Source organism: Rhipicephalus microplus, chromosome X, assembly GCF_043290135.1.
Source record: "Rhipicephalus microplus isolate Deutch F79 chromosome X, USDA_Rmic, whole genome shotgun sequence".
Taxonomy (NCBI): domain Eukaryota; kingdom Metazoa; phylum Arthropoda; class Arachnida; order Ixodida; family Ixodidae; genus Rhipicephalus; species Rhipicephalus microplus.
In genome coordinates, this window is record NC_134710.1 from 340,884,862 (window position 1) to 340,911,696 (window position 26,835).

Here is a 26,835-nt window from a genome sequence, read left to right on the forward strand (position 1 = left end):
CAAAAATATTGAAAATGGAACTTACGTCACCCAGGCGAGAAAGAACATAGAAGTGAGAGCTGTTGTACCCGCTTCATGCTCTCTGTCATCAGCTACAAAACATTTGGTTCTGGCATAAAATGTCTTAGACGAGACGGGGTCAGATTTTTCATGTTGAAAGCTACATTCCCCTTGAGTACTTGACAGCCGGAATTAAAGGCGGCGCACGCGTTTCGTGACTTGTTTGCTTGAAGTTTTTCGGTATGTTGCGAATTCGCCACACTCATCAATAAAAGGTGAATTGTTGGGGGCATAAGTCATCTTGTCGTATTCGTGTGCTTTCACTGGAATTAATAGTGGTAAAAGCTTAGTGAGCGACGAAAGCAGTCTCTGTACGAGAGTTTTTGGTTTGAAAACAACCTTGCAGGAAAGCTGCCTTTCAGATTTTTGTGAATGGTCAATTACAGCTCATGATTGCTGAACTAGACACGAAAAGCAGAAGAGTAGGTCTGAAAACTAATATGCATAAAACAAAGTAACGTGCAACAGTCTCTGTAGAGAACAGTGCTTTGCGATAGGTGGCAAGACACTGGATGTTGTAATGGATGTCTACTTAGGACATGTAGTAATTGCATAGGCAAAAATCATGAGAATAAAATAATTCAAGAATAATTATGGGGTGGAGCACACCTGGTCAGAATTCTCCCATCATGAATTATTCTCCAGCACTATCCCTCAAGAGGAGGAAAGTATATAACAGCTGCATCTTAGTGGTACTTACACATGGAGCAGAAACCTGGAGGCTTACAAAGAGAGTTCAACTTAAATTGAGGATGACGCAGCGAGCGATGGAAAAAAAATGACAGGTGTAACCTTAAGAAACAGGAAGAAGGCAGAGAGGGTCAGGATGTCATAGGGGAAATCAAGAAGTGGGCGTCGGTTGGGCACACTGCACATAGCCAGGATAACTGCTGGTCATCAAGGGTAATTGATTGGATTCTGAGAGAATGAAAATGCGTGAGAACGAGACAGAAAATTAGGTGGGCAGATGAAATAAAGAAGTTTGCAGGTATAATGTGGCAGCAGAAAGCATAGGACCGGGTTGATTGGTGGAACAGAGGAGGGGCCTTTGCTCTGCAGTAGGCATAGTCAGGCTGATAATGACGTCCGAAAACCAGGAAATGATTTCGAGAAAGGCCTTGATGGGGAACTACTAAAATTTCAGCTATGTGGGGTTCTGTTAATGTGTGCCTCAATCTAGTATCCATCAAAATGTGGCCGTTGTGGTCAGAAATCAATATCGCTATCTTTTGGTCTGCAGTCGAGCACCATAAGCGCTAGGCCAGACATAAAAAATATTACAGGCAACAGGCTTGCACCAGTGGTTATAGGTTAATACTGTTACGATGACTGTGAAGTGCGACTTTGTGTGCGTGTGCTCTCTCCTCTCTCTCTTCATCTTTCAAATCTTTCAAGCTCACTCATCCCTGTCATCAGTGTAGGGTAGGGTAGCATACTAGCCCCCTAGACTGGTTAACATCCCTGCCCTTCTTTTCCCTCCTGTACCTTCCGCCCTTGAAAATAATACCAAGGCATTTTGTATGTATTAGTCAAGAAAAAAAAAAAAACATTGTTTGCTGTCAGGATATCGGAGCAAACTGCTTTTCGTTAGGGTTTTACTTCATTCAATTGCTTAAAGTTTCATTTTCATTTCTGTTCCAGAACGAAAAAAAAAGTTCTATAATGGTTTGTAACGGTATTTATATGTATGTCAAAATTTGAAGTTCTAGTAACGATAGTCATATATGCTCCTTTAAACGGGCCCTGCTACACTTTTTCAAGTAGCCATGAAATGGATTCACTAAAGAAGCTTACTGCCTCAAGAATTCACCTCTGCAAAAATCTTAAGAATCCGTCAAGTACAAGCGGAGTTAAAAAGCTTTGTTGCACACTGCAATTTTACAATTGCATGCTTTCTTCTCTCGTCGCGACGAGAGTGCTGGAAGCTAAGAAGCGAGGAATGGCACGAGGAAAGAAAACGTGTCACGTGGGCCTTGTGACCTTGAGAAGTCCCTCCCCCCATTTTTTCCCAAATACGTGGCTTTTCAGTGCGATCGCGTGTGCATGCGTATGCAAGTTGCGGCCTGCTGCCGCTGCCCTAGTACCGACCGAGTGTACCATGCTCAAATCAGCCAATAGCTGATTTTACGAGTTGTGATGAGTGATTTTTTAGCTTGTAGATCCCTTTGTTGAGAGAAGAGAAAGCAATTTTTAGCTGACTTTGAGAACTTGTGAATTTCAGGCCGCTTGGTGCATTATAATATTTAACGTGCTTGTTCCTGGGAACTTCGACTGTCAATTGACAGCGTTTTAGATGTGAAGCAGCTTAGGGTTGATTTTATCCGGTGTGCGGCGGGATCACTGTCACTGCACATCCGTGTCCACTCCCCCTCTCTCTTCTCTCCTATGTTCCCCCCTCTCTCGTCTTGCAACGCCAATGCAGGCAGCGTCTGCTAGAGAGTTATTTAATTGAAAAAAAAAAAAAAAACTACTGTTTACACTGCACAATCGTTCACTGACCAGCTCGTAAATATACGCACTGGATCTTGACCTCTAAGGTAGTGCCGGTGGGAGATGTTTTCTGTGTGTTGTTAAACAATAAAAATTTGCAGCCTGCACGTTAACTAAAACAGAATGGGTCTCTGCCAATCACTGCCCATTAGCAGTGATTGGCATGTTCCAGTAGGAAACACCTGTCCATCGCTGTGTGCTTTTCGCTTCCCCAGGTTTCTCTCTTGCACAACGCAGGGATGAGCGCCAGTGTGAATGTCACCGCTAGTGTAAGCCTTAGTGCCCGCTGTTTCGCATCTGCTCATGGTTTCCTTTAGCGGGAGATGGTGTAAGTTTTTTCAAATTCCCGAGCTATACAGAGTGTGTCTTCTAAATTCTGGGATGCCATCACGTCCTGAACACCATAGTATCGCATGTTTTTCTTGGAGTGCGCCACCTATAAATTTTGGTGCCGTTAAGGCAGGCTGTGTTGCGTGTGCAGTCAACTGCTAATTTTCGGACTACTCGTGCATGTAACCAAAAAACAGCTTCTTCGTGACATTTACCATAGAAAACTGGTGAATTGTAGTAAAACTACAACTTCGTAATTTATGTCTTATCTATTTTAATGCAAAACAGAAATATAATCTATAGTCCTTTCTTTAAAGGGCCAGTAAGCAGGTTCTGACTTTTTTTTTATCCCCCCCCCCCCCCCCCCCGTACAAGCTCGAAGCTTGGCAATTCGTTGATTAGACCGCAGCGATGACGTTTTCTGAATATTACGCCGCTGTACGCCGCGCAGAGCCCCTATTTCCCAAAACAATTCCCGCGCATCTTTCCTACGCCTGACCAACCCCCTTGCACGCGTAGTGACGTCAACTCGGCGATCAGCGATGTGACGTCACTATTGGTCTAAATCAGGTGTGAAAAAACTGTAGTGAAGTCAACGTCAGTGCCTGTTCCCACCCACAGCTACGAAACTGCCCCTTGTTTCTTGGCACTGCGGTGAAAGAACCAGCCTCGCAGTTGTCGTGTGCACATGTCCACTCCTCGCTCAACTACAGCGCCTGTATGCAGGTATGAACGTACTTCGCCCTTTACATGAGCAACACGGGTAAAAAGTGTTGCTCTGTCGTCGGCTGCAAATCGAGCAACTGGGCAGCGGAGAAGCATCGGCACCGTGTGCTCACGATGGGGCCCTGCGCGCTGCATGGCTGAAGTGAATCGGCCATCCAGTGACGTACGTCAGGGACCTGATAGTTTGTGGTCGACACTTCGCACCTGATGCTTATACGGTAGACCCGCGGCTGGTGCTGCAAATGGTAAACAAACAACCACGGTTCGCAGCAAGCGGAAGTGCATTGCGACTGATCGAGTACGCCGATGACGTCAATCGCTGACGTGGTGTCACGTTGCCGAAGTGGGCGGAGTCACGACAGTGGGCTACGCCTTCCCCTTCATGGAAGGGAGAAGGGGGGTGAGGCCGCGTAAAACTTTGAAAGCAGCTTAGACTGATGTTCTAACCCCTATAACTTTCTTAATATAGCACGTATTCGCAAAATTCTTGTGGCAGCATGTTCGCAACGAAAAACTGCACATTTATCTCATTAAAAAAATTTCTGTACCTCAGGGATGTTTACTGGCCCTTTAAGCCTGTACTAATCTGTTCAACGCTAACAAAATTCTCATCTAGTTATGCATTACAGGAATTGGGAAGCAGCACTGCCGAAAACAGCAGGTCCGAGAGTTAAAGAAAACTCAAGGAAGAAAAAGAAATAAATAAATAGAGAGTAGAGAAAGATATAGAAAGGAACAGGGACAAAAAAGCAATAGAAAAACAGATAGAGAGAAAGAAAGAAAGAGAAAAAAGTTCAGAGAAACAACAAAGGCGACCAAGCTCCACTTGCCCTTCAGGCTTAGCACCACGCAATGCGAATGTGCTATAATTTTCAACTTGTGCACATGAACAGCGTTCTTAGCCATAACGACAAACTTAATATGTAAGGAAACTGGTTTGTCTTGATTTAGAGACGTAACGTACAGGAGAAAACCGGATAGACCGAAAAGTGTGAACCCGTCATTTTGTCTCACTTTGGCACTGCGAAAGTGAGAAAGGCCTTAAGAAACCTCGAAAGGTACTTTCCCACCACACCATACTGTCCCCGTCTTTCATGGAGCAAAATGTGGTACGAGGCAGCTGAGGCACGGTCAACTCAGAGCATCTTCATTCGACTGATGTGGCATATATCACGTGGAGATATGTTTCGGTAATACTGGTACACCTCATGCTCTTGCCGGAGAGCTCAAAATGATGTTTACTACTGCAGGATATATCAGAGGCCACGCAAGCCCTATCTGCGTTTTGTTTCTAGCAGGTCTGCGAATGGCGGTGCTACTCAGCTTTTCTGAATAAGTTTTCGGGTAACCGCTGGCATACGCTATATGGTGGTTTTTTGACCATGCTCAAAAAGTGTTGCAGGGCCCCTTTAAGAAAGTGGTACAGAGGAAGAACACATTCTCAAGAGTAGCACTACTTATTGTACCTCGAATTCCTACAAATCAATGCAAACCAGTGCTCATGTAAATTATTGCAGACTTTCTTTAAAATGAATTACAAATTTTTTTAGAAGGCTCAATGCTTTGCGTCAAGGGAGTAAGCATGATTTCGGAAGCAGCTTGTCGTTGAGCGTATACTTCGCCTTTGCGAGATTACTGCTTATGGACATTTTTAATGGAACGGAGGATCCCCTCCTTTCTAGGCTGTTGCACGGGAGTACAAAAGTTGACATCACAGCTTTGGCCCTGCATTTTTAAGGGGTCACACATGTTAACAATTCTTAGGGGCTTATGGCGGTGCCTAGAGAGCCTCCATTGACAAGGTGTATATAAAGCAAGCTTGCATGCCGAAAATGCCTTCTTTATGCTGGCATGTGTCATGGGCACACGAAAGTCCACCTGAGCTAATACAAAGATTTCTGGTTGCCGCTCTTTTAATTTTTTGCACAATTTAACACATCTTTACTTTGGAATGCCTGCCTAAAATAAGCGTTAGTACTGTTCTTTGAGATAATGATTAATGCTCATGTTGCATGGCCTCAGTCACCCCAGATTGCCAAGTTTCTATGTGAACTGAAAAACAATATAAAAAAATGGTTTCACTTCAGAAAAAAATAATGAGTGACGTTCAGGTCATGTTCTCATTCCGGTCAAAAATATCGTTTTTGTTTCTTTTGGATACACTGTTTGCTAAATTGATGAATATGTGCTCCTGTCTATAGCTCAACAAGCTAGTCGAGTGTTTCTCGTGCCCACAAGAATGCACCATGATATCCTGCTTACACTTCGTTTCAATAAAAGTTATGTAATGCCAATGCTGGCATTACATCAAACAATCAGCTACCCACTGGATGCCAGTGTAGTGATGCCTGACAAGCCACCGGGGCAGTACAGTAGTTAGGATGCTCAGATGCTGACATCAGAGTCATGGGTTCCATCCCGGTCGCTGTGGTCGCATTTCGATGGTAGTGGAATGTGACAATCCCAGGTGACTGAAATTTCTGGAGCTCATCACAATGATGTGCCTCATGGTTTTGGCAAAGAAAACGCCTGATAATATTAATGTGCCTGGTAAGCCCACATTATGCGCACTACTCAAGTTGCACAATGATGTTGATCCACCTCGTAAGACTTGGCTCTAAGTGTGGCATAAGCTACTACCCACTGACTTCTTCGTGTGAGATCTATTTTCATATATGTGGGATATGCTAGAATTTCTTTCTTCTTTGTTTTGTGTGAAATATGCGTGCACATATTATGCTGGTGTCACGTAGCACACTTTTAACTGTGATCGATCCCGGTCTGGGTCACATTTCTTGACATCGATTCAAATGACTCATTCGGGCAGTATGAAGGCTTGTCCACCAAAACTCTCAGTATACTTGTTTTTGTTACTTCCTAATTCAGTTTAAAAATTCAAATCCTATTCTAATAATGAAAAGAATCATAGACTGTGTCACTAATTATTGCAGTCTGTCACCATCGCAAAGGTCCATTTAGACGATCCAGCTGGTTGACGGTCCATCTGCATCACAGATTTGTCTTGGCTTCCGTGATTCTTGCGAGCACCTCTTTACTAGCATACCTTTTTAACATAAAAAAAAAAGATTGATTGATTGATTGATATGTGAGGTTTAACGTCCCAAAACCACCATATGATTATGAAAGACGCCGTAGTGGAGGGCTCCAGAAATTTCGACCTCCTGGGGTTCTTTAACGTGCACCCAAATCTGAGCACACGGGCCTACAACATTTTCACCTCCATCAGAAATGCAGCCGCCGCAGCTGGGATCCGAACCAAAAAAAAAGGAGGCATCTCCTCTATGGACCTGCATGGGAGTAAAAAAGTCGAAGTTCTTGCCTCTGTAGTGCATTTTTGGGAGGGTCACACATATTTACAACATCCCTGAGGGTATTATAGTAGCACCGGGGAGCCTTCATTGATAGGAGCTGTCTACCCGGTGCTCATGTAGTCATGGTTTTGTGTGCTCATGTTGCTGGTGTAATAATAAATGTAGTGGGTCATGCAAAGCTCGGCAAACACATTGTCAGTGCTAAGCACGAGACGCATGGCCCGGACGTTGTCGCTTATTTCGCTGGCTAGGCCTACGCTCCTACCTGGTTTTGAATAACAGTTCTGACTCTGTCAGTTCTTTATTATAATTGGTGGAGTTTGCTGGGTCACCTTGCAATCATGGAGTTGCGAAGCCGGACTCGACCTGCCGTCATGACCACTGCATCTGCCACAAGCCCTCCACCTATGCCTCCACAGGCCTTCGTGTGCTCCGGCGCGGTCCGTCAGCGGGATCCTCCCATATTCAGCGGCACTGACGATCACGACGTCGACGACTGGCTGGCTACTTAGGAACTTGTGAGTGTCTTGAACAAATGGGACGAAGCCACGAGACTCTGCCACTGTCGGCATTCACCTCAGTGGCATTGCCCACTTGTGGCTTCGGAACCATGAGACCGACGTTCCCACCTGGACAGCATTCAAGGCAAAGTTTAGTGAAGTCTTTGGTCGTCCTGCTGTCCGCAAACTTCGTGCGGAGCAGTGCCTTCAGTCGAGATCTCAACTGCCTGGTGAGAATTTTACAAGTTACATAGAAGACGTCATTGACTTGTACAAACGCGTCGATGCGAACAAGACAGAGGTGGACCGCATCAAGCATATTTTTAAGGGTATCGATGAGGACGCCTTCCAGATGCTCATTTCAAAAAGCCCTGCTATTGTCGCCCAAGTTACCGAGCTCTGCCAAAGCTATGATGAGCTCCGCCGGCAACGTCTTGTCACTCGCCATGCTGTCCCACATCAGGACTCGATGTCCGGCCTAACTCCCTTGCAAGACCCCGTCCTCCTCTCGCAGATCAAAGATTTTGTGCGCGAAGAAGTTGCCCGCCAACTCTCGCTAATCTCTGGCCTACCGGAGCGCAGTGCGCCGCTTAGCCCTACACTATGGACTATTATACAAGATCAAGTGTCTGAGGTCCTTCCTCCGCAGCTGGTGCCACCAGTCAATGCACCATTGACGTACGCCGAAGCGGCAGCACGGCCACGACCACAGGCGTTCCAAGCGCCGCCTCCACTGCCTGCTCCTGTTATGCCGCCCAGCCGCCACGACCTCCTGTCCGCCGAGTCCCTAATCCATGGCGCACTATCAACAACCAACTGATCTGCTTTTCGTGTGGTCTACCTGGACACGTCGCACGTCTGTGCCGCCGCCGCCCACTCCACTCATGTGAAAACCCACGTCCTTATGAGAACGATTACACGTACACTCCCTACATTCCAGACCCTGAATTGTACACTCCTCGACCAAGCCACCGACCAGCTCTTGATCACCGATCTCTTTCTCCACGTCGACGCTCGCCCTCCTCGATGCGCCGACGCCCCCCTACAATCGACGCGGAAAACTAAATGATGTGATTCGTGAGGCAGGAACTGCGTCCTGGAGATCACGCAGATATATATTACAAGCCCTCTTCGTTCGCCGCCGAATGTAATTAATGCCGTTCTTGAAGATGTACCCGTACTTGCCCTTATTGATACTGGTGCCGCAATTTCTGTCATCGCCGAAAAATTTTGCTGTTCAATTCAAAAAGTGACAACGCCTTACTTGGGTTCATGTTTTCATACTGTCACTGCACAGCCTGTGCAGCCTGGGCCGCGTGTACTGCCAGACTTGTAATTCAAGGAGTGCCCTACACAGTGCAGTTCGTAGTACTCCCGCACTGTTCTCATGACATCATTTTAGGTTGGGATTTTCTCTCCCATCACCAAGTCGTCATTGATAGCGCCCGTGCCGAAGTTGTCTTTTGTCCCCTTGGTGACGCGCTACCAGCGCACAATCGCCCTTTCTACGCGAAGTTGGTCATTAGTGACGACACCCAGATCCCTCCACGCACTACTGTCTTCGCACCTGTGTCGTGTTCCGCCATCGTCAACGCTACCGCATTCTTCACGCCTTCCGCTGCTTTCGTTCATCGCCACTTATCACCCCTCCCAACCGCTCTCCTTACTCTTCAAGGTGGTGCGACCGACGTGCCTGTGGAGAATTCGTTCCGATTCACGATTACGCTGCTTCGAGGCGAATGTATTGGTTCGATAGAATCATTCGAAACCATCGCTACACTTGACGTTCCTGATGGATCATCGGAAGTCAGCGCCCTCTCCTGTAGTTCCGTGAATGACCCTTCCACTACCAACATTTTCAACCGTGTCATCGACGAAGGCCTAAACCCTCAACAGAGATGTGAGCTTGACAAGTTTCGGCCATCTTTTGACAGTCACAGCGCTACTTTAGGTCGAACATCTACCGTATGCCACCAGATCGACACAGGTAATCACCCATCACTACGGCAGCGACCGTACCGTGTTTCACCGACTGAACGCCGTGTCATCGATGAACAAGTAGGTGACATGCTAAAGCGCAGCGTCGTTCAAATATCAAACAGTCCTTGGGCGTCGCCGGTTGTTTTAGTTAAAAAGAAGGATGCAAGATATGCTTTTGCATAGTTTATCGTCGCCTAAACAAAATAACACGAAAGGATGTTTATCCTTTGCCTCGAATTGATGACGCCCTCGACTCTTTACAAGGCGCAGAGTTCTTTTCCATCCTTGATCTACGCTCTGGGTACTGGCAAGTGCCAATGAATCTGGATGATAGGCCAAAAACTGCCTTTGTTACACCAGACGGCTTATACGAATTTAACGTGATGCCATTCGGCCTATTGAATGCGCCGGCAACATTTGAGCGCATAATGGACACTATCATATGAGGCCTCAAATGGAACACGTGTTTGTGCTACTTAGATGATGTAGTGGTATTCTCGCCCGATTTTCCCACGCACCTTCGTCGCTTGGAACAGGTTCTACGCTGCCTCTCTGCAGCAGGCCTCCAACTCAACTTGAAGAAGTGTCACTTTGGAGCACGCAAGCTGACCATTCTCGGACACGTCGTGTCAAAGGATGGCGTTCTTCCTGACCCCGCTAAGCTACGTGCTGTTCGCGAGTTCCCGAGGCCCGCGTCTTTCAAGTAGCTGCGTAGTTTCATTGGGCTTTGCTCATACTTCCGCCGCTTTGTCTGGGATTTCACCTCGATCATGGCACCTCTGATAGACCTTCTTCAGGGAGACCACAATCTATCTGCGTGGTCTCCAGCCTGCGACAGTGCCTTTGCGAAGCTCCGTGAACTGCTTACAACACCACCCATACTGCGTCATTTCGATTCAAGCGCTCCCACAGAAATTCACACAGATGCTAGTGGTGTCGGTCTTGACGCTGTACTCGCCCAACAAAAGCCTGGTTACCAAGAATATGTTGTTGCGTACGCGAGCCGCACTCTTACAAGAACAGAAGCAAATTATTCGGTAACTGAGAAAGAATGCCGAGCGATTATCTGGGCCATTAAAAAATTTCGGCCTTATCTGTACGGCCGCCCTTTCGATGTTGTTACCGACCACCACGCGCTCTGCTGGTTATCCTCCCTCAAAGATCCCTCCGGACGCTTAGCACGATGGGCTTTACGGCTCCAAGAGTACGACATCCGCGTCATTTATCGCTCAGGCCAGAAGCACGCCGATGCCGACGCTCGTTCGCGTTCGCCTGTTTCTACTGATATTGCGAGTGTCTCCATCCAAGACAACTTCCTTCCACTATCAGGACCCATCAACATGGCTGTGGAGCAGCGCAAAGATTCGTGGATTGCATCTCTGATGGATTACCTATCTGAAACACTCGCCCACCCGCCATCTCGAGCGCTACACCGACAAGCCTCTCACTTCGCCATCCGTGATGGAATACTTTATCGCTGCAACTACCACCCTGACGGCCGCAAATGGCTACTCGTCATACCCAGGCATCTCCGCGCCAGCATATGAGCTGCTTTCCATGCCGATCCGCAGTGTGCACACGCCGGTTTGTTTAAAACCTACGCCAGGCTACGTTTTCGGTTTTATTGGCGCGGCATGTACACATTTGTTCAAAAGTACATTCGATCTTGCACAGAGTGCCAGCGCCGCAAGCATGATCCTAGCCGTCCTACTGCACCAATGCAGCCGTTACTGTTCCCATTGCGACCATTCGACCAGGTTGGAATAGGCCTTTAAGGTCCTCTACCATATACATCAGCTGGGAATCGCTGGATTATTGTAGCGATCGACCATCTGACGAGATATGCAGAAACGGCCACTCTGTCAGCCGCGACGGCACGTGACGTTGCATCTTTCCTGCTGCAACGTTTTGTTCTGCGTCACAGTGCTCCACATGAACTTTTGAGTGACCGAGGCCGTGTATTTCTCGCGGATGTTATTCAAGAACTTCTTGCTGAATGCCATGTGATTCACCGCTGTACTACCGCATATCGCCCACAAACAAATGGCTTGACCGAGCGTTTCAACCGTACTCTTGGCGACATGCTCTCTATGTATGTCGCCTCCGACCACACCAACTGGGATCTTATCCTTGCCTACGTAACGTACGCTTACAACACGGCACCTCAAGCGACGGCAGGCTTTTCTCCCTTCTTTTTACTTTAAGGTCGAGAACCATCATCTCCAATCGACACCATTCTCCCCTGCCGACCCGACTCATCCGAAGGCACACCAGTTTCCGAAGCCGCGCAGTATGCGGAAGAATGTCGGCAATTAGCTCGCAGCCTTACAACACAAGAACAAGGGCTATAGAAATTTCGTCACGATGATGGACGGTCCAACTACCGGTTTTTGCCCAACTCTCTTGTCTTGTGCTGCTCCTGGTACCTCTACAAAGTTTGTCAGCAGGTACCATGGACCTTATCGCATCATAGAACAAACTTATGTTGTTAACTACCTCATCGAACCTCTCACGGCCACTGTGGACCTGCGTCGCCGAGGCCGCGAAATCATAAATGTGGAACGCCTCAAACCGTATCACGAACCACTTTTCCTCACGACACTTTAGAACACTTACTTGGCACCATCTTCAGCGAGGGGGAAATATGTAATGATGAATGTAGTGGGTCATGCAAAACTCGCTCGGCAAACACATTGTCAGTGCTAAGCACGAGACGCTCGGCCCGGACGTTGTCGCTGATTTCGCTGGCTAGGCCTACGCTCCTATGTGGTCTCGAATAACAGTTCTGACTGTCTCAGTTCTTTATTATACTGGCTATAATTACGTGAAAAGCATTTTAGGTCCTGTATTACTTTGTGCTCTTTATAACTGTGGCTGGGCATTATGAAACAGTCACCAAATAAATAATCAGCACACGCTCATGCAAACTAAACTTCCTGCCATGGTAAGTGAGTCGTTAGATACTTAATTAATCAGAAAAAACAAGGTGTAAAATTTTTGGGTCAGTAATTCATTTTTGGGTCAGTACTTCTTAAAACTGCACTGTCTGGCAAATATTTGCTGGTGCAACCATGCTGATAATTTAGAAAGCTATTGTGTCCCTTCCTCTTGCAACTTCTGGCACTACAATGTAGCAACATGCACAGGTCATCACATTAACTAATGTATAGTGACGTTTATAGGAAGCTGGAGGAGCCAGAATTTTAATATGAATGAGAAATGGAGCACCTAGTAATACACTCCGTGCTGGAAGGTGCTGCACTCGTACCTGTGTAGAAAGCAGTGGTGTACCACGTATGTCCTGTTGATCTGGATCAAGTCACTGTGCATTGCTTGTCAGGCACTGACAACTTGCATTTTTTTACCCACTCTTCTCTGGTTCAGATTATCGGTTTCTCGAAGAATCCTCCAGGATCGTTGACACTGCATGCAGAACCAGGCCAGCGTTGGGTGTGTATCCACAACAGAAGAGCCTGCCTGGAGTGAGTTATGTATTATACTCTGTGATTAGTAAGTTTTTCATGGGATTACTTTAACATGTCTCTTCTTAGTGAATACTTAAATGAATCCTTAAAGGGACATTGCAATGCTGTTCCATGTAACCATTAGATGACGCTCTACAGAAACATAAGGCCTCACAAATCTCGTTGCAACATTCTTTTCTAATCGGTCGAGTACGAAGAGGGCTACTTACAGGGATTTATTGTGACCTCCATAGCGCTTTTTCTTCTCTCTCGTCTCGACAAACTCATTGGAAGGTTCAGAGAAATGACTAGGCAACAGCAAGTTATGTCAGTGGTTATGGTGGCGTTGGGCAGTTTAGATGAGCCCTCTGCCAGCACATGGCTGCCATGGTACCTAGGTGGTGCAAGCACAACAGCTGTCATGCTTAAGGGGACTGTCTACCGCTCGGAAAAATTTTTCTGATTGTGGTGCCAATGAAAAGATTTTTCCTCACATCGGTGGCAACAAGCTTGCCTTCGTGCCAGAAAAAAAGAATCATAATTTTAACTTGATGCTGAAAGTCGATAAAAAGTGACCACTAGTGTAAGCCAACATCGAATGTGGTCAATCTCGACAATCAATTGGTAGGACGAGAAATAGTCGCAGGTAGAATTATTTTGCTTAAAAACAAACACGTTTAACTTGAATTTGTATTTTATGCGCTTGAGGCAGCTTTGTATTGCGCCAGAGATCAATTTTTGCTTTTTTTTTCTCACACGCATTCAAATAGGCACAGGTGGCGCTGCCAGTGGTGTGTTCGTTTGCCTGCCTGCAAACGGCGGAGAAACGCGACCACGGCGTCTGCCGCTGCTCATGAGAAGAACAAAAAATTGTGTGTGTGTCTAAAATGAGCACTGAGGTAATTGTTTTATGAATAATCAAACTTGATGAAGCCTGCGAAAACCGTGCACGGTTTCAGTTTTCGATTTTCACCAGCACCCACCAGTGTTGTCGGTATTCATCCTACCGATGGAAGGAGACATAACGGGGACAGAAAAATTCTGTTTAAAAAAGTTCTGCGCTCTTTCCAGAGGAACCGCTGCAAGGTTAGACACTTCACGTGGTATGCTTTTTATTGCGACACAATACAGGAGAGCAACGAAGGACGGTAGACAGTCCCTTTAAGTCTGTCCAAACTCTGTGAGAACTTAGTGCCTATTTGCTTTGTCCTGTGTCAGATTGACCCTTCAAATACTAGTCAAATCCAGATAGCACATTTTGAAGGAGGTTCTATTGATTAAACACCTTGTGATGTCTGCCAAGGTTTCTAGCTCACGGCAGAGTTCTTCAGTCATACTGGCAATGGAACTCTGTTCCTAAGCCTGGACATGCCCATGAACAGATTTGCAAACGATTGCGAAATGATGCACCATGTGGGAGTCACGACAGAAAACGCACCACATCACATGATTGCTGCAGTCTTTAATGTTATTGTGGAAGTTTTTGTGGTAAGAATATGAGAAGTACTTTTAAAGAAAATTGAGGTGTTCTATAGCCACAATGTCATTTGCAAAACGTAAGCCTCAAGCATAAACCTACTTCTTGCTTTGTCAAAGTGATATGACTTGCAGGCTTGAGCACCTGAACACAGAAAAATTACATTTATTGGTTTGTTTTACCATCTAGAGATGACGCTGCAATCAGCAGGTGGTTGCGATTCGGGCTGATGGCATCTCTGGATAGCTATACATTTAACGTATGGGAAATTTCACAAGAACAGACACTTTGGAGACTTTGTAAGAAATCATGATGGTATTTAGAAGTGCATTTTTTGTGAAACACAGGTTGTGCTACACAAATGACACAGGTTGTATTTTCATTGCATCTATTGTACAGTAGTGGTAGTGTAGACTTGCTTGTGTGCATTTGTAAGCTGTAGACATTTGTAGGCATCAACAGCAGGTAGATGAAAATAGCAGGCTCTTGTGAAATCACTTTTAGCTTCACTATATGATGAAAATAGCAGGCTCTTGTGAAATCACTTTTAGCTTCACTATATGATGCATTGCTGTTTGTTGCAACTGCACAATGGAAAGCTCAGGTTGACTGCAGCAAAAGATGCATGATGGTGTTTGCATACCAGAGACAACAGAGGAAGAATACAAGGCATTGGGACCTATGGAAAGATTAAAAAAAAAAGTCATATCTACAGGTGAAGAACATGTTGGCCATGTTGAGTGAGATGAAAAGCCGGTCCAATACTACACAAATTACTGCAGGGAAGATAGCGGAATGATTGTTTCGATGCTGTTCTTGTCATTTGAATTATGTTGAACCTGTCCCGATGTCTTGTATTTTGATGTTTCTGTGTAATACTGGACCTTTAATATTGGCAGAAAAAGTATTGGGAATAGAGTGGCGATCAAGCTGTAGGCACGCATTATAGGGATCCTAGGTGAGGTGATTGTAAGTGTACTAAAATAATGACTCTGTGTGCACTGTGCAAGTTAAAACAAGCCATGTGGGGTTATCATCAAAGTAGGCGGCGACAGTTAATTTGGAATCCATAGGGATAGCATGAAAATTATGTTGATAGGAGGTGTAGCTGCAAGTTGGAATATAAAGAATGGTTATTTAGCTTTTAAGTTGCTTTTGGCACCCCTGTACCATCTATTAATGTGGAGGCAGGTGACCTTAACACTCACAAGAGGAAACAGCTAAGTTAGCAGGTTCGTTACATTTTGGGTTGAAAGGCAGCATTTTGGGTTGGAAGGACGTGCGGGCTGAAAAATTGCAATTTTCTTGGGGAAATATTTCTGGTGATAATGACTGCAGAATTAGGCTTGGCCAATAATTCTTTTATGTAAAATATTTTTCAATGCTAAGCATAAGATTGTCATTCTTGCATCGTCGCTCTTGCTGGTATACTTGGGGGAAACTTATCTCGACTGGCGAGGTGGGGCTTCTGCAAATTCATGTTGCTCTGCAAGTAGTACAGCAGCTTGCGGCTGATTTCGGTCTTGCTCGCTGGCGTCGTTGATGCATTTGCTAAGTTATATGCATGAAAAATGTTAATGGGAGGGACATTTAAATGGTCCAGGGTACATTTTAGTGTCACGTAGCGAGTATATTTTAGTTGGAGAATTAAACAGCGCATTGGTGGCTGCATACTGACCCACTATGTGTACGTCATGGACGCCATGTTTACTTTGGAAAACAGATGTGCTGAAAAGGTGGTGCTGTCTATGAAATAGAAAGAAAAGGAGGACATTCTTGCAAGGGAAACAATAACTTTATTCTGTCTATGACTTTTCGCAACTGTTTGAGTCTCATAATAAATAAAACAGCGTTTATTTCAGCAAGGGAAATGAGAAAATTTATACGAATAAAATCTATTCTCCAGCCACTTATAGTCCAAAGTTTCCAATATTGAAATTTAAAAACTATAAACTGACCCGACGTTTCTGTACCGATTCGGTCCAGTCTTCAGAGGTGACTGTTTGGCCAGCTACAAAGCTAGCGACTTTTTTTGGTGGTGTCCCCCTTCACCATTATCCTTATTCCTGCCGTTCCCCTGAAAGAGGGACCAAACCGGTCGTGAAACATCAGATCAGTTTATAGTTTTTAAATTTTAACTTTAAAACTTTGGACTATAAGTGGAGAATTAATTTCATTCGTATTAATTTTCACCCAGGCAGACAGATATCTGCTGAATATGTTCATTTTTAAAATGAGAAAATCGCGACTTAAGTTAAATACTATTTTTTGGCGTGGTAGCAGGCATGCACTTTGTCTCTGTAGCTTCCACAGTGCTGTCAAGAAAAGTCATAACTGAGTATAGGTAGTTGGGAAGCCGCTCTTTGGAGCTCCAAGCTCGCCGACCTACTCTGGGCAGTCCAGCAGGCCCGTGAAGCAGCGGAGAGGCAAGGCCTTGACATCCCGACATGGGAGATCTGAGCCTGGGCCATTACTCTGCCGGACAATTAATATAGTTTTTCCATCCATCGATTCATATAGGTAGTCACTGCTTCATCTCTCAATTTGCTTTGTTTTCTTGCTTCCTGTAGTTCATGCACAAGTTCCAGGCAGAGTGCAGGCGACGTGGCATTATACTCAAACTGTTGCCTCGCTGCTTCACCAAGCGTCAAGAGAACAAGTCTCAATATAACTTCCGTGAGCGCTGTATTTACTGGCATGTGGCTTGGGTCTTCCCTGCGGCTAATATCAAGGTTACTGAAAGCGAGAGGTATGTCTTCGGTCCATATTTTTGTAGTAGTGCCTCTATGTCTATTGTAGGCCATTGCATGTAAAGGACATGATGCAGTAATAAGTCTCATAATTTTAGGTATGTATCGCATACCTGAACACGATGCATGTGTTTACTTTAAATGTTTCAATACACATCAGAGGTGGTTTAGGGGCCCTTTAAGTTAAAGCCAGCCCCATACATTAAGGTAATGTGGAGGGTGCCGAGATGGGGCGTAGGAGGGACGCAAGTCAGCCTCCGTACATTGACATGATATGGAGGGGGTTGCTGCGTCGAACCTTTGCCATTTCCTAGAAGGGGAACCCTGCACACGCTTAAGTACTTAATGGTCATTGTATACTACGTTTAGTGTGTAGTTAGCCGCGTTTACACACATGCCCATTGCACATATCTGCACATACTTCCTGGAAATTCATACAAATGAGCCCGCAGTCTAGCCCGCTTATAACGAACCTGAGCGTGATGCGGCATTCATTCGCTGTATCTCGAAGTTCATAGTAAATGAAATACAGCTTTAAAGAAAGTTGCACAAAAATTTTTTCCCCAAAAAGTCGTGATGCACGTGTTTCGAATAGCCATAGTGATAAGGATGGCCTCGAGTTTATTTAAAGTTGCAGCGTGCTCTTTGCCGAGGCCCGTGGCTGAGGCTATTAATGTAGCCGATTGCTACAAGCACGCTTGTGGCCACTGGCTCCAAAGTTTCGTCGTCCTCGCCATCTGGTTCCTCCAAATTGCTCTTACAGTGTGCTTCATTCACAATGCCCTCATTCGTGCACGATTGCGCAGTGTCGACATCATTACCGGCCATAATGAAATCATCGCAACAGATCTCCCGCACGCCCTCCCATGGCTAAGTCGACAACGCGCTGTCATAAATCGGCGCCGGAGTGGTCCTGTTCGGAAGCTTCAGGCTCAGCATCAGGTCTGACGTCGGCGAAATCAGCCTAGCGAAAACAGTTTTGCACACACGTAGCTCTCACCACCGCCCACGAAGCCTTCATCTCCACAGCTGAATTCAGGGACACCCTAAGTGGCAAGTTAGCTTCTGGGTGGTCAACAATTATGGGCAAGCACTTGACACCGCGGCACCTATCTTAAGGGGGGGCGCGGCAAGTAAAGTGCCGATTTTGGTCAAAATATGCGATTTTCTGATTTATTTTTTTTCGTAATCTTCAGACCTTCAACTTCCTTGTTCTAAAATATTACAGCGAAACGTGCGCTACAAATCCCGCAAATAGTGTTTTTGCCGAGGCTAGTCGCCGAAAAGTGCGAAAAAAAAGCCCCTGAAACGGTGTTGTTCACGCCGCACAAACGCGCCAAGTTGTTGACCGTGGGCCGCCATTTTGGTAGCTTTGGAAAGAGGAGAAAGCCGGCTTCCCGATGGTCGCAGTCTCGTATTTCGCCGAGTGAAAATAAAAGCGCGAGGAGCAAGTAAAAAAAACGAAAACGAAGAACGGCAATTGGCTGCGCGGGTCACGTGGTAGCAGGCGCGACCTCTTACTGGTCAAAGCTGCGCCGCGCACCTTGGCAACCTTGGAAGCGCGAGCGCATCTGCGGCCGCCGAGTCGAGAATCATCCGGCGTGCGCTTCGTTTTTTGCCAGTTGGCTGTTTTTGTGATAGTTCGCGTGCTTTTTTTACCAAGCTTTGTTTACATCAGTGGTCTCTTCTGAGTGCTTGCTCATACTGCGGTGCTATGTTGTCGCAAAAAAAGTTCCGGAGCGTCCACAAGTACGGCAAGCGTCGGAAAGCTTGGAACAAAGGGCAGACGACTGCGGCTGCCGTCCCAGTCGCAGTTCCGGACGGAGCATGCTCTTCAAGCGTCACGGAGCCTCTACTCAGACCCTTCGCTGATTGTTGTGAGGCCGAGAGTGTGGAAGGTGCCACATCGTCGTATGTCAGACCGCCGGATGCCGTCGACCGTGATGGACGCTCTCGCGAACCCGATTGCGGTGGCACCGCGTCGGCAGCCGTTGCAACTCCGGGCGTGCGCGCGTCGAACATTCTATCGCGAGTTTCGGCCCAGATTCCGAGCAGTGAAGAAATCGCGCAGCGGGCGCAGACAAGGCGGGATGTTTTGGATGCCGTAGCATCGAAGTCCGCTTCAAAGCGGAAGCTCGAGCTTCTGAACGAAGGCTGCGACGAAAATGACGGCGGTAAGGACTCCACATTCTTCATTGTAAATAAGAAGATGCTGAACGGTCTGCTTTCGTCAGTAAAGTGCAACAAGTGCGACGAAGGGTCGATACGCCTCGAGACTACGCACTGCCTTGGACTCGCGGCGAGGATGGAACTTTTTTGTGACAATTGTGGCATAGTGAACAGTGCGTGGTCGTCCCCGAGGTGCTCCGGGCAACAAAAAACGAACCCCTTTGAGGTAAACGTGCGTGCTTTGAGGGCTGTGCAGTCAGTTGGCAGAAAACAATCTGCCATAAATGACATTTTTTCTGCGATGGACATTTCGCATCGAGCACTGCACCACAAGTCCTACCAGAGACTGCAAAGGAAGTACAGCCACCCTGCCACCACATCAGCTGCCACCCGCATTGAAGCAGAAAGTGCACAGAAGGTGCATGACATTTACAAGGACCTAGGAGGAGTGCCAGGCAACATTGACGTCATTTACGACGGCACGTGGATGACGAGGGGGCACAGAAGTCATATTGGCGTGGGCTGTGTAATCGAGCTGTACACAGGCTTGGTCTTGGACCACTGTGTCCTGTCCAACTACTGCCAAGGCTGTGCTGTTGGCCCCAAGCCTGGTGACGACAACTATGAGGAGTGGCTTGAGAAACACAAGCCACAGTGCCAAAAGAACACCGATGCTAATGCAGGCCAAATGGAAGTAGAAGCAGCGAGGATCATGTTTGAAAGATCGTTTACCAAGTACAAGCTTCGATACATCAATGTGCTCTGCGACGGTGACAGCCGTACGTACCTTGCCCTCACGCAAGACAAGGTGTATGGCTACATGTTGATTAAGAAACAGGAGTGTGTGAACCATGTGAAAAAAAGAATGGGCACTTCCTTGCGCAACCTTCTTGATGAGCACAAATCCAAAGGCCGAGGACTGAGCATGGGTGGCAAAGGCCGGCTGACGCAGGGCCTTATAAAGAAGTTGAGGAATTATTATGGCTGGGCCATTAAGAGCCACCCCAACGATGTTCCTGGCATGGAGAGGGCCATCATGGCCACTTATTACCATGTAACATCCACAGACCAGGATCCACACCACGACCTGTGCCCAAGTGGGACTGACTCCTGGTGCCCGCACAATCAGGCATTGGCCAAGGGAGAGCCGCTGCCGCCTCACAAACATAAACTGCCCCCTCACGTGCGAGTGGCACTGCTGCCAATCTACAAGCGCCTCTCGAACAAAGAGCTCCTTGAAAGGTGTGCGCAGGGAAAAACCCAGAACGCTGTGGAGAGTATGAACAGCCTCATTTGGTCACTCCAGTCCAAGAGCCAGTTCGCCTCCCTTCGAAGTGTGGAAAGTGCAGTTGCAGATGCAGTCTGCCATTTCAATGGTGGCTGCAAGAGTGCGCTGCAAGAGATCACTGCTCAACTGGGCTTCAATCCAGGAGACTGCTCTTTGCGGCGAGCAGCCGAAAAGGATGCCAAAAGGGTGAAGAGGGCTCAAAAGGCGCATTGTTCCACGACAAAGAAGCGCAAAACTGGGTTGCGCTCTACAGAGGCCAAGGCCACAGCATCTCAGGATTACTGCCCAGGAGGATTCTGAGTGTTTTAGGCATGTTGTGAACTTCCAAACAAGAGTGAACTTTCAAAGTCGGTTTTCTCAACTCTTGATTTTCGCCTATGTGCCTTCGCTAGAACATCTGTCATTTTTTAACAAAGACTGATAGAGTCGTTCCGTTTTTTGCACTAGGCTCAGGAGGCCTTTAGCAGTGCAATAAAGCTTTATCTCTCTTCTTACTCATCATTTAAAATTTTTAGAACACATTTTATAATTACTGCGATGTGTGCGCAAAACAACATCCATGTTTTGGAAATTTTATTTATGGTTACAAGAACTAGAAAAATCAACTAATAGCTTCTTTGCACAAGTTGATGCTTTGGGAACATAATAATATGAAAAAATAATTTCATTTAGCAATAATTATCTCTTTAAGTGTGAAGAGCATTAATTAGTATAATTATGCTTGTAACTCAAAAAGTACAAGAGGTATTTGAAAACGGTTTTCATATTTGGAATCCTCACAATCATCCACATACACACACCAAATTTCATCACAAACAGTACATTAATAAAAAAATTAGTTTTACTTGCCACGTCCCCCCTTAAACGTGCGAATTACGTCCAATCCAAGTGGTCACACTTTCGACGTTTTGTTGAGCGGCAGAAAAAAGCTCAGAAGGTTTCCCGTCCGCCATCCTGACCACACACGCTCGCCAACAGGGAGCCAGACGTGCATGCGCGACGTAGAAGCCAGCACGCATAGAACTTCTCTGGGCCCATTTCTACTCCGAAAATGAAACTTCTGAATTTCAGCCAGCGTGGCTGGCGTCCCGGAGCGGGTGGAGATAGGCGGAGTTGCGATAACGAGCGAGAGGCGAGCAAATAGTGGTGGGAAGAAGACTTTGAAAACCAAAAACACGCGGGAGGAAGCCAGGTCGGGTAGCTTACTTGCAGGGTACACGAAACGTGCAGCTCGCACGTAGGAAAACTTAAGAGAGAGGTCTGCACGCGCAGAGGTCAAATAATCGCATTGTGGTGGCAGTGGACTTGCGCAGCCCCGCTGATTTCAATAATTCATGATTCGTTCTGGGTAAAAGCCGTTTTTATGCTTTTGAACGCATGCGGAGGGAGTGGAAACAGGTCCGAAACACGGAACGAATCAGGAATTGTCAAAGTCGTTGGAGTAGCGCTACCCCTTGCATTCAAACGATACAACACCGATGCAGACAAGACCAAGACGCACACTATCTTGGCAAATGGTCTGGTCGCTCCAGGTCAGCGATGTCAACGATAGTGTAACAAAACCAGCGATCAACAACTGAGGGGAGACTATAGTTGGCCGACCGGTCTTCGAAAGATCAGTGGCAGTGTGAGAACACGGGCCTCATCTGACGATGCAGGGTGCTCAGAGTAATGGGGGACAAGTTCGTAGGGGTGCATAACAAAAAATGGCTGAGGAGAGCGACAACTAGAGGGGTGCGGAGGCAGGGTTGGCGTTTAACAATAAGGATCTAGGGGAACCTCGTCGATGGCTTATTGATGGTCGAAAATGGTTTCCTGGGAACTCTCTGTATCTGATTGGCAACACTCAAGACGTTTGTTGTAAGTGCGATATTGTGACATTGAAATAATGTATATTTCCACAGTCACGCGGGATCATTCTTTTTAAGCGAAAGTTCGCTTTAACTGCGGCAGTTATATGTGGGCTCGACTGTACATGCGTATTGAGTTCTATACAGATGGCTCTAAGTCAAACTCTTTTGTGTCCTATGCACCTGTCGGCCCATCCTTTTCGGATGCTGGCGCTCTACATCCAGACACAAGCATCTTCACAGTGGAAGCTTACACGATACTTGTGGCTGCTAAACACATCAAACAATTAAAACAACAAAGGCAGTAATTTACACGAATTCCCTTAGTGTAGTAAAAGCTCTGCAAACTCTTAAAAACACAAAAATACTGCCCTTGTCTCACTTTACTCACTATTATTCACATTCTGCTCACTCAAACAATATGTTGTAGTGTGCTAGGTGCCAGGGCTTCGTGAGATTCAAGGCATTGTGATGGCGGACCAGCTTGCTGCATCCGTCCATGAAAGCACTGCCAATATACCTGTATTTATCCTGGTGCTTGACCTGAAACCCTCTCTCAAACGAAAGCTCAGAGATTACTGGCAGAGTACATGGAATAGACACACACAATACAAAGTAGACGTTTTCAAGCTACACCTTGGTAATTGGCCACTAGTATCGAAATCACGTCGCAAATAGGTAACATTTACAAGACTAAAAACAGGACATACACACACTACGCATTTATAAATTTCATCTAGTGGGTATTTAGTATCCACTACTGTGTGACAGATGTGGTGAAGCACTAACAGTGCTTCACATTTTAATCCAGTGTAAACAGTTAGACATGCTAAGAAGACGACACATTCCATTACCCTACCGACAACACATATCACTTCACCCTGCAATGTTCATTGGCAGGGTGAACTTTTAACTCATAAAACAGTGTTGGCTTTTTAAAGAGATGTACGCACTTTTCCTGTAATATACCCAGGCTTAGCATAGTGCCACCTCTGAAAAGAGGTTGCTGCTGCGGTGGTTAAAGAGAAAAAGCACCTGTTTCGCGGTCCTTGGGCACAAGAGTGCTGATGAGACACTTGTGGTAGTGCCAAATATCTCCGCCATACTTTTATTATCACAACCTTTCGCCGCCCTTTCTCACTCCACATATCATGTCACTGTCATAATTTTATTACTTTCCATATTTGTTTTACCTGCCGTAGCATGAGGAATTTCAAGGCCCTCATACAGCCACTCAAAACATTCATTGTTCACATCTCTTGTCCTATGACCTGGCGCTATTTGGCCATCAAATGGCCCTTGTGCCACAAAACACCACACATCATCATCATAGCCGTGTTCCCGGCAGGTTCTTGGCATGTATGTGTCTATTGACCAGGTTTTATTGTAATGAGCTTTGAACGTGTGTGTGTGTGTGTGTGTGTGTGTGTGTGTGTGTGTGTGTGTGTGTGTGTGTGTGTGCACACAGTTATGAACTTCATGCTGCAATCAGCTTGTTGGTGCAATATTTTTCACTGTCTTATGTCATCACTTCTGTACATAATCCTACTTTTGTTTATTATTGTGTTAGTGTTGTGGACTTATTGCTTCTGTATAAATGATTATGTAAACTAAGAAAACAATAACCTAAATTAAAGCTACATTTTCTTCCTCTGCGTGTGTCATGGAAAGCCCCTGCGTGCTCCAGTGGCTGCTTCAAAGTGCTGGAAGGCATTCCCACCACTGTGAGGGTTGAAATATGCAAAGTAATTATTTCAGAGGGAACATGACAAATAACATAAACTGTATTGCAAACATGCATGAGTAAGACTTCTGCAGAAGTTTTCTGTAACTTGCATAGCATCTGGGTCATTGCAGGGATGCTGCCACCGCACCAAATACTTTGGAATGTGAACTGTGCTAATATTTCCTGCTACATTTTTTGCAGAATGTGTCGAATTTGCACCCAAATTGCGTCAAAGGGTATGCTCTAGCTTTCATAAACAAAATTAACTATCACGAGTGTTAATTATCCCCATAGTATCGAAAGGGTCATTGTCAAGAGCTACAGGGCTTGTGGCACCTGCTTGAGCAAAATCGAGCTAAATCTTCCCGCCTGTTTATTCATCATTTGAGACACCCATAGCATGTTTAGTATGGGTTCAGTTCGAGCTTGGGTACGATGCACTCAATTTAGCTTTGGCTTAGTTTTGGTTTGGGGAAATAACTGGTTGACGAACTGGTTTGCCACAGTTAATGTTATATTCGCCATGTCACGCAGTGTTATTTGAGGTGGGGATAAGCTGGAATGCTTCTCACAGCACAACTCAAGGAACTGCACTGAGTTCCCCAGGGCTTCTGTGTGATAATTTCCACTCAATGTCTGCAATCTTTCATCAGAAAGTGGAAGAAATCGGACCATATGCAGATCAGAAACAGTGACTGATGTTTTTAATTTTACATGAATACCTCTGAATTATCTGCTACAAAAAATAACGTGTGTGGGAGTGTGTTTACTTCACCAGTATTTAACAGGTGGTGCAATAAACAGATGCCTCATGAAGTATGAAGCATGTACATTTTGCATGTCACTTCTGGCATCACTCTTCACTCAAAGGGAACTGCTTCCTGATGTGGAACGATTTGTAGCATCTGACCGTTGGTGTATAAGACGTTTCATATAAGAAAAGTTGAGGTTTTTTTCTCCACAATTTTTCTCATCTTTAAGAGATTAGTTATTTGGCTTCAACCTTTTCACTGCTATACTTTCCATAGAAAGCCTGATCTGTAATGTCACCTGTTATAGTATATTGTTTGAAACGTTAGGAGCGGTTAGGCAGTCATTTATCTTTTGCCATACAGGGTGCACGAGAAGGAAAGCCTGTCCAAGTGCCTGGAGAAGCACCTCACCTTACAAACATGTAGACCAGAGCTAAGGGGCCCACTGCAACCCTACATTGCTGCTGGAATATTGGGCGTCTCCGTCCTCCTGGCTGTTGAAGAAAAACCAGCTTCCGAAAAGTGGTGGGTTGCACACTGCTGTTCGCAGTGCATCTATCTGTTTGCAGTGCATCTATCTGGTCAAAGTACAGTCAAAGTACAGATTTCCATAAATGGAAATCGGTTAAACAGATTGGCTGCTTAAATGGAACAAATGCCTCCAGGACGATTGGTTTCCTACTTTTATTCTGCACCCCTGTTCATCTCTCAGTAAACAGAGCCGCTGTTAAACAGAACACATTTTCTTAGCACATTACAGTTCCATTCAAACGGGCCCTGCAGCACTTTTTGAGCATGGTCAGAAAACGCTGCTGATCGGTAGTAGAGGCTCCCGAGAACACGCGAGCCAAATATTATAGCGCAGAACGTGGCCTGGAATCCACAATAAATTATTCAAATAAGCTAGAAATTGCTTTCTCTTTTCTCAACAAATGACGGAAGAGGCTCAATGATCACTTGTAGAATGTCATCTACAGTTAAACCTGCTTATAATAAACCTCCATATAACGAATTTCTCGATATAACAAAGTTTTTCTATTCCCTGCCGTTGCTCTATAGAAGCATATGTATTTGCGACCTCTATGTAACAAAGTAACAGCGGGATACAACCTTCATATATCAAATTTTTCCCATGGACAATCTAAGAATATTGCTCCGCATTTCGTTACGAGCATGCATCTTCCGCGGCTGCCCTGCTGCCGATGAAGCGCGAAGCGGCACAGCACGCACGGCGCACCAGGTGAGAGCAAGCACTCGTTATCTTGCTCCAGTGAGCGTGAAGCGGGCGGGCGGGCCTACACTTTACGAGCTGGCGTTGCTGCCGTTCTCTCCGCCACAAGCGCATGCCCCCCTCCCCCACCACCACCTACTACAAACCAAAATTAAAAAAGAATGGCCCCGTATCTCTATGTTAATCTGCAAAAGTCGTCGAAAGACGATAGTCTTGCGTGTGGAGAGAGTGAACAAAACATTTATTTGATGTTCTGCGCAAGAAAATCGGTGAATGGTATTCTGGAGGCGCTGCGTTAAAGTGCCTCGAGCGCAACGTTTATAGATACTTTTTCAGTTTCGGAACTCTCCGCTTCGCCTCGGAGAGCAGGCGGCCGGCTGCAGTGCCCGCCATGGCCGCGGCGCTGCAAACCAAGCGAACAAGGGTCGTCTGCTACAGCTAGGCGTGGTGCTGCCGGTGAGCAGTGTTTACACAACACCGCGACTTCTTGGTTTAGGCACGAGGAGTATAACTTAGAGCCTAGATGCGTGTGTGGCATCTTTCCAGGCCCTTGGTCAAAATAATAGCTCATGTGTGGTGCTAGACGAACATTTGTAGATTGAAGAGCCGTTTTGCCACCATGTAACTTCTTGTTCTTCCAGGCAGTAGAAGTAAAATTTAGAGCTCAATTGTGCTACAAACGTCTTACCGAGGCCGCAGTAAAAGCTGTG

The 26,835-nt window shown here is 46.0% G+C and overlaps 1 protein-coding gene across 2 annotated transcripts in view; it reads left to right on the plus strand.

Annotated features, from left to right (window-relative positions):
- Positions 1-26,835, plus strand: part of LOC119161196 (box C/D snoRNA protein 1) — a 49,702-nt gene that overhangs the window by 1,925 nt on the left and 20,942 nt on the right. For both annotated transcript variants that reach the window (XM_037413557.2, XM_037413556.2), the window contains 3 exons: positions 12,803-12,900; positions 16,930-17,108; positions 25,258-25,419. In XM_037413557.2, the coding sequence (XP_037269454.2) occupies positions 12,803-12,900; positions 16,930-17,108; positions 25,258-25,419 (439 nt within the window). The remainder of the gene's footprint in view (positions 1-12,802; positions 12,901-16,929; positions 17,109-25,257; positions 25,420-26,835) is intronic.